The sequence below is a fragment of the Ascidiella aspersa genome, chromosome 4 (genome assembly GCF_963924565.1).
Source record: "Ascidiella aspersa chromosome 4, kaAscAspe10.2, whole genome shotgun sequence".
Classification (NCBI taxonomy): Eukaryota; Metazoa; Chordata; class Ascidiacea; order Phlebobranchia; family Ascidiidae; genus Ascidiella; species Ascidiella aspersa.
The window spans coordinates 1,435,616-1,444,250 of NC_139450.1; the positions used below are offsets into that span (position 1 = coordinate 1,435,616).

General features: G+C 39.3%; 1 protein-coding gene across 1 annotated transcript; it reads left to right on the forward strand.

The window, feature by feature from the left end:
- The first annotated feature begins 384 nt into the window (after nucleotides 1-384).
- LOC146146564 (uncharacterized) lies at nucleotides 385-8,383 on the forward strand. Its single transcript, XM_083386629.1, has 5 exons — nucleotides 385-519; nucleotides 1,156-1,242; nucleotides 2,296-2,393; nucleotides 6,142-6,237; nucleotides 6,577-8,383. Exons 1-5 carry the CDS (start codon nucleotides 478-480, stop codon nucleotides 7,790-7,792), a joined length of 1,539 nt encoding a protein of 512 aa, XP_083242755.1. The 5' UTR covers nucleotides 385-477; the 3' UTR covers nucleotides 7,793-8,383.
- The last annotated feature ends 252 nt before the right edge of the window (nucleotides 8,384-8,635 follow it).

Sequence of the window (8,635 nt, forward strand, 5' to 3'; positions counted from 1 at the left end):
ATTTTAAACGTTTCGATTATTTCTTTATTTATTTTATAAAGAAATATTTGAAACGTTCAAATGCCACCTACTTCTATGTGGGATACTATTTCTATCTTAAATGAAATTTTGTGTTCTATAAACCTACTTTAATAACTAAATCAAAAGTTTGCAGTTACGTAAAAAAACAGTATGTTATGACGTGTATTTTGTGAAACTTAACAAATCGGTGTTACCACCATTAAAAATAACAACCACGCGTCACAGAGGCTCCTATGACGCAACAGACAGATTCAAAACTTGCCAGCCATGTCTTGTCGGCAATATGCGAATTAAAAAAAAACTTAAGGCATGTTGTTTCTAATGTTGTCGGCCATAACAAACCCCCTTTTTCTTGTGTTTTTCAGCCTCTATAACTAGGTCCACCGTCCGTCGTAGGTTAGTTACAGTTGTGTGCAGACTGAGCTCTTAAAGTTGTGTACAATAAGGCACAAGAACATGTCAAGATCTGGCAGTTTCATATCTCCGCTACATCAAAAGGTAAGAATCGTGCCCGTTTTAATTTTAAATATTGCATTTGGCCAGATTTCTTAGTTATGGCTATCGATATTATTATCCCCGAGTGCAACTGAAACTTGTGATTTTTGGTATGACTTCATAAACCTCTCTGTGACGCACTTTTCTGGAACTTTCTTAATTATTTATTCGCACCTATATAAACTGTTGCTACCAAACAGAGTAATAATACTCAAAAACAGCTCCTCTGGTAATTGTAACTGTTAACCAACGTTTCAGCAACCCATTCAAATTGGCGACGATAGTATTAACATGTTTACGTCTGATGTCCGTTATAGTTGTCCAGCACTTGGCGATCAAAATGTTGGAACGACGAAAAGCCGTATGGGTTCTTTAAAGTTTAAACAACATAAATTAGTTCATATGGATTCTTAAAACAGCAAGATTTTTTTTTTGTCATATAGAAATCTTATGAGACCATTTAATAGATTTTCGAAGGGTCGATGGACTCCACCATTAGGAAGCACTAAAGAAGACCAAGTAAAACGGCTGATTAATAATTCATGCCTGAAATCAGTGCTTCCAGTCGCCCACTTTGGCATTCGTAGCGTTGTAGCACCTCAAACTTCAAATCTAATCGATACTTATCTCGTTTTTCAGGAGTATATTTCCGTCAAGGTTGAAAACCCTATGATACACAATACCCACGATGAAGGGAGATACACAACATACGAGATTTCACTTCAGGTTTGGTTTGCTTGCTTTTTTCTTGCTTGCTCATGTCTGATTAGAAGCTAATTTGCATTTCTAAAGGCAGTTTGTATAGCACGGCTATGCGAAACACTGTATTTTCGCTTAAAAATCAAATTGACTGTCAAACCAAAGTAAACCTTACTTTTTTTTTCATTAAGATGATGTCGATTTACTCAACCTATTTGGTTTTCACATTTATTTCAAGCTACAATACAGATCCGTTTATGGATATCGTCGGAAAATGAGTTAATATTCTGGTCATTTATTTTTTGACAAATAAGTTGGTTAAAAGCCGTCAATCTAACAGTTTTACCAACATGTATTTTATTATAAAGGAGGGTTTAATCATAGCGTGTTAATTTGTAGAAAAATCAAGCTATTCTCCGATATTTTAGGGCAACTGCCTGCCACTTAAAGCTCTTTCACGTACACAGTGAAGTTGTCCGCAGAAAAAGTGCAACTGTGCTTAAAGAGAAGCAGTTTATTAACTTAAGCTTATGCCACTTCACGTTCAAGTGCTACTTAAGTTCACAGTGCCACTTTGGGTCAGGTTTGACATAACATCAACACGCCTAACTCGCCTAACTTGCTTTACCCAGTTGGTTTCAACTTTTTTCATTCCACGGACTTTTTTAACACATATTCAAACTCAATCTCCCTCCTAAGAAAACAGCACCTGCTAATGTAGCTTTAAATAAGCACAAAAAGAGAGTATAACCTCTTTGCAAGTTTTGGACCGTTATTTTCAAGTCAAGTCATTTTTAAAAATTAAAAGTCCAAGTCAAGCGCCAGTCAAGTCATAATAGTAGCAAGTCTATTTAACGCTTTTTTTTTTTATATACTTGACAACAAAATCGGAAGACGAACGAGAATAAAAAAACTAGCAGCTATTGAGAAGCGACAGGCCAGGCCCTTAACTTTATGTATTGTTAGTTTTTCAGAATTTAAAGCCACATATACTCTAGAGTTATTTTATCGACGTAATCACAAAAACAATCACAGAAAGCATAGAAATTGATGTCTAATCCTTGTATTTTGCTTCAATAGACCAACAGCCCTTCTTTCGCCCTCAAAAGTTCGATCGTTGAGCGAAGGTACTCGGACTTCGTGTGGCTTCGACGAACGCTGGCCAGGACTACCGATGTGTAAGTGTATTTGGAAATTTACAACTACATTCTGCTGTTTGTTGGAGTATGTTAAGTATTAAAAACGTGCTAACGAAGTTACGGGGTCTTTATATGCATACCAGGCAGTGTTATTTTTAAATGACTTAGATCCCAGTCAAGTAATTTGTAAAAAAAACTTCAGTCCAGTCAATTCTATTTTATTAAATAACAATTTATAACAAGAGCAAGTCAAAGTCAAGGCCTTGTTATAAAAATTAAACGTTAAACTATTAAAATTGGTAAATTTGTCCGATTATGAGCAACTCTACTAAAAAATAGGAAATTTCCATTATATAATATACTCATCTGTTTACGTGCAAAAGTCGAAATAAATAGCTCAATTTTAGAATAAAATGTTTAATAAAAACACTTCATTTCAACCCAAGTCATTCAAGTCAAGTCAAGTCATTTAAAAACAGTGACTTGAGTGCACTTTCGTCAAGTAAGTCAAATTACAGCACTGACACCTTTACAACGTACGCCGTACGTGCCTATTTGACCCACGCGCTATTTTAAGCGCAAGAGTTGAACGATTTTTGTTGCATTGTACTATTTGCGATTTATTCAAATGTAAAATCTCGGCTAATTAGGCTCTTCTAGTAAAATTCATGACAATGAGGCTATAAAAACCGAAGAGCGTGACATTGTTTTTTATTCCCGAATTTATCACGCAAATCGCAGGCAAAAGCTCATTTTTTAAACTTCAATGGAAATCATGCTATTGTAATTTAGTAATGTAAAGCAGAATTTCGCAACCTTAAGGCCGCTGTTTGATTTGGTTGGCTCGCCGACTGCAATAGTTCACATGGTGAAATTTATCAAGACCGGTTCACAGCGAGAATCCTTGAAAATTTAAGAAAATTGTGGGAGAAATGCGAAAACATGCTTCATATTATTCGAATTCGAATTTACTAATGCTATTTTTGTTATACGTAATAAGAATATCAAAGCCCATACAGAAGTAGGTATCATTTTGGACGTTTCGAATAACTCTTTATTCATTTTCAACATAGCTATGGATTCAGGTGTAATTTGCGCACGATTTCAATCAAAAACAACAAGTGTTTTAAGATAAATTGTTTTATGACGTCACGTCATGACGTAACATTTGAAAATGACTTCCCCCCCAAATAAAAAGATCCTGGTTCCCTGAATTACAAACCATTCACCAACAGTTATTGCTAACTGCTATTTAACCGCTTAGTGACCTGTGTGCTGACCCGGATCTAGCACAACAAACCGCATTCCGATGTCTTGTGACTTGATACGAGGTAGTTGCGAAATCAGCGCAGGTGACAGGCAGGTCTGTTGAACCACTTCCGCGCTGTCGACAACTAAACCTTTATTGTCCCGTGCACGAGCTTTGATTTTGCTGACTCTCTTAAAATGCTGTTGCGCCAGACAATGTGGCGTAATTCGTTTTACGGCGTTTATTGCAAAGCGCTTCGAGGAACTGCAGACAGTTAAATGGGAATTAAAAAATTAAAAGCCCATTTTTTCCCGAAATTGCTCAAACGTGTGTGTTTAATTTTCTGTACTGTCGAACAATGTCATTTCGGGCCGAGTAGGAATGTCCATAATATCGTATCGGCACTCGTCCTGTTCTACCACGTAATCAGATGCTATGTTAAATTTATTGTGCATTTCTGTCATGTTTTTTGATTGAACTTAGAATTTTGTTTTTGAAAATTTTTTTAAGAAAAAGAAATGTTAACGAAAAGGTTTAATTAACGGGCGCTTTCTATAAATTCTCCGAGCCTCAAAAAAGTTTGCGTGTTTTAATTTTGTGTTCCTTTGTTGACCATAGCAATGTCGTTATTTTGTATCAGTCGGAGGTCGTAGTTTTGTCCAAATAAATCTAATAGATCCGATCCAAAACTCCTTTATCAGTGTACAGGAATTTATTAATAACACAAAGGCTTACACAAGTGGATTCATATCTTAACTCGAATAGAGTTCAAAGCAATGTTAATAAAACATAAACAGCACCAAAGGTTATTCATCATCGCCAAACACTTTAAAGTAACTAACAATCTAAGCTTCTACCGCGACAATGTAGTAACACCAACTGCCGTAAGGACAACTACAATGCCAAGGCACCATGTGCTCTTTGACCTTTAACCGTATGACCGCAATTAATAGAAGGCTCACACAATTAAATAGGTCATAAGGCACTTACATTAAAATGTGCTTCAGCAAACACACTGTTAACCTTAACAGTTAATAATTAAATCGCTATCAAAATAAAATAAGAAGTAAGGGATATAGCTATAGTGACGTTCTAAATATAAGTATATTGGGAGCCACAACCAATCCAATTCCGCTGATTTTGTATTTTATTGACCCAGATTTTTACGGCGTCTGATTGGTCGCCCGTCGGTGGGCGTTGTCGGGGTTGGGCAGGTTCGCAAAAATATTGTTTGGCTCTTTGGTGCGTCGTCCGATCGAAAACACGCTGTTGTTGTTATTCTCGGGGCTTTTGTGACTGCTGTGTGACTCTCTGCGACTTGTCAGTATATATTTCGCAGTTAAAAAACACAGAAAGTCTCTAGCGATGCACAGGCGAAATAAGTAGCTGACATACCCAAGGCTTTGGTAGGCCCATTGTGCTTGTCGATTTCAAAACTTCAGCCCTCTTTTAAAAATCCCCTAGAATGCCGAAATTGGGCTACATTGTACTGGAATAAAATTGAATCAAAATTGAAGTTTACCCATACCCTTAATTCATTAAAATGGGGATCCATTTTGCTTTGGACCCAACAATTGATTGAAAATTACAGATTACCCATACCCTTACTTTTCTAATATAGGGCTACATTTTGATTTGCTTGGACCCAAAATTGACTTAAAACTAGCGTTTGGCACATACCTGTTTTTATACGTGATCGACCTTGGTCCTTAGTGCTATGTTACGGCCAATAAACACCCAACATGCAAAGAAATTGCTACAAATAAAAATGTTTTAATCGCACTACTTTTAAATAGACCTATAAGTGTCGTCAAAGTTGCTTGGTCGCGTTAAGTCATGGCAAGACCTCATTTGTAGACGTCATACCTACGTCATCGTTCGGTGTGCGGTCGCCAGCCCATTTGCAAGGTCGATTTACGTCATCCGTTAAAATCTTGCGAATGACGTCACGCAAACCCCTGGGAACAGTTTTGTGACGTCATTGTCGCCTTGGTAATACCAACTGGTCGTCTAAATTAAACAGATCTTCTGGTGATTGTAATTGTTAACCAACGTTTCGGCAACCTATTCAAATCGCCTTCTTCAGGGTGAATGACACCTAACCTTCGTATAGTACAACATATGAAAAACACAAAGGAAAAAAATTGCTACCAGGCATAATGATTATAATTAAAAACAGCTCCTCTGGTAATTGTAATTATTAACCAACGTTTCGGCAACCTATTCAAATCGCTTTCTTCAGAGTAAACCTGCTTTTTTATATTGTTATTATTCCTGGTAGCAACAGTTTATATATTGATTGTGCAAATAAATTATAAGTACGTTATAAGACTTGCATCAGATTGGTTAATTGGTCCACCAAAAACTTTTCGGCACACTGGAGTACTTTTTCCAGAACACAGTTTGGAAAATAACTTTTTTTTAAGCACTTAAGCAAAAAAAATACGGCCTGTTGGGAAAATTAATGTTTTTCGAATTGCGATTTAGTTTAAAGTACGCCGACCCATGCGAAAAAATCTAAACTTATTTTCTCTTCAGGAAACCTCCAACTCTTCCGTTCGGGAGGATCTTCGGACTTTTCACTTCTTCATTTCTCCAGGAACGGCAAAAAATCCTCACCGAGTTCATAATGCTGTAAGTTTAGTGCAAGAACGGAGTTGCAGATTTCTGCGCGTAACATCGTAGATCGTATATCAACCAATTAATTGTATGAACATTGTTGCGTTTATTGTTAGTTTTATGCAATGCTCTATTTGTGTACTATAATAACTATATTAAAATTGGACAACTCAATATGTTAACCTAACAAAAGTTAACGAAGGCCTTTTCGCCATTATCTTAAGATTTGTTCGAAACGTTTAAAGTGCTACCCACTTCTGTATGGGCCGTGTGCACTCAAATTTAAAAATAGTTTACTTCGTCTTATAAAACACCAAATATAATAGAAAATTTAAATACTACCTTCCCTCGCAGAGTGGTCCAGGAGACTCAGTTCCTCTCCAACACTGCGCTGCATCTTTTCCTACAAACCAACCTCAAGCGTCAACAGATGGACTCCATACTTAAGGACGCCCGGCGCCGCGGTTCCATGGACTCCATCAGCCGCGCGGTGTCGCTGTACGGCGCCGTCAGGCCCACCAAGCCCATCAAGCTTTCATCGTCAAGTTCCAATCTCAGCGATCCCGCTTTAAGCCGCCCAATTCCTTACTCATCGTCGGCGCCAGTCTTCGGCCCCGCCCACGCCACGCCGGCTCGCGCATCCGAACGTCTTCGCCAAATTTCGGAAAACGCCGCGATGATGACGTGCGACGTCGGCAGCAGTTTATCGAGCAGCGTCGGCAGTTCACAGGGGCTTCCTCGCGACAACAACAACCCTCTCAAGGAAGGGGACGACTGGGTCGTGCTGGACCCCCAGGAGGATGACGTCATAACTCATGACGTCACTGAGAACGCCTACACCAAGGTGACGTGGAAGGTTGGCGGCGGCAGCGGCCCGGGAACGCCGCACAAGCGACAATCGCCAAAGTGGGACGAGCGACACATGACGAAGTTTCTTACGAGCGCTGGAGCGGTCGCAGTTTCCGAGAGTCGACGGTTGGAATCCCCGAGTGCAACAGACGCGAATTTTGTTGACGAAACGCTAAAGAACGAGCTGGTTGAGACGCTCAGAAGGGAGGGGTCGGTTCATAGATCTAGCTCGCAAAATAATGCGAGTAAGAACGCTTTAAAGGCGGAAACACTGCCATGTGAAGCTTCAAGTACGGTTAGCGTCGATATTCAAGTCGATCAAGCTATAGAGACAGTTCCTGATAGAGACAGAGACAGTTTCCAAGAAACCAAAATACCCGAAACGCCACAAAGTGCCGAAGACGCAACTGAACAATCTAAAAAGAAAAACACTGTTCCCAAAGAGGTTGAACCTAAAGTGGAACCGGTGCAAGATCAAGCTGCCACTCGCGCCGCTTCCCCGTCCATTCCCATCGTGCAAAAGCCTTTTCTCGCCACCAGTGGGCGCTCGCGGTCCGCTGATGACGTAGCGACGGCGCGAAGCGATCCGAAAGCACGCGAACATTCGCGAAGGTCGTTCGGGGACAGCAGTAGCAACATAGGTGGTCAGCTGTTCACGTCGTCACTTGATTCTGGAGTAGGCGCGAGTGATGATGACCAGCCAAAGCCTTGCCCATCGTGAAAGGTGAATAGCTGAAACGACTGGTGGCCTCGACAACGATCCGAGGGTTTTGAGTTTCGGGTTCGAATCCCGTGGATGGCGAGTTTTGAACCCGGTCGAAAACAGTCGCAATGGCGCGCGATAAAGCAGGAAATGTCGGTGTGTGGCAAAAGTTAATTTGAGCTGCCAATTTTAGCCGTATTTTAACGGTTTTAAGTATTTGACGCACAAAACGCCCTGCCTCTGCCGATTTCGTGTTTTTCCACTGCCACCTTCCATTATGTTTTAATCTAGGCATGTTCAGTGCAAATATTGCATCGCTTTTTGTGACGGCGTTAACCTTTGTGGAAAATTAACTTTTGTCCTTTTAACTTTTCCGAATCGTTTTCATTTTTTAGCGATTTTTTATCGTTCGAACGTATTTTAAGAGCACTTCTCAATCAGTGGTCCGGAGAACTATTTGTGGTTTGTATTGTGTAACTTTAATTTTCAGAAGTTGCGTAAACTTCTCGTTATTAATTCTTGAAAAAAACTTGAAGCATAATGGTTGTAGGTTTACCGCACTATCTTCAAAATCAATAATTCGAAATGTTTAAAATGGTACCTACTTCTGTATGGTTCTTACTACGTGTAACCGTTTTCATCCAACCATGCCATCATTTAAACGCTTAATTCCACTAAACGATAACTAAACTATTCAAAGCATCAAGTGTTAAACTATCTGTACGTCCGAATCCCAGAAAATGGAATAAAAACGTCATTTGGCAACGTTATCCTTATTTGCATAGAAGGGCCGAAAATTTGCATAGAAGGGCATTATTTCAATTGTACAATTGTTCTTCTGGCAAAATTTTATTAAAGTGC

Coding starts and splice junctions, on each gene's coding strand:
- LOC146146564 (XM_083386629.1), top strand. CDS start 478: ATGTCAAGATCTGGCAGTTTCATATCTCCGCTACATCAAAAG. Junction 2,394..6,141: donor CTGGCCAGGACTACCGATGT/GTAAGTGTATTT, acceptor TTTTCTCTTCAG/GAAACCTCCAACTCTTCCGT. Junction 6,238..6,576: donor CTCACCGAGTTCATAATGCT/GTAAGTTTAGTG, acceptor CTTCCCTCGCAG/AGTGGTCCAGGAGACTCAGT.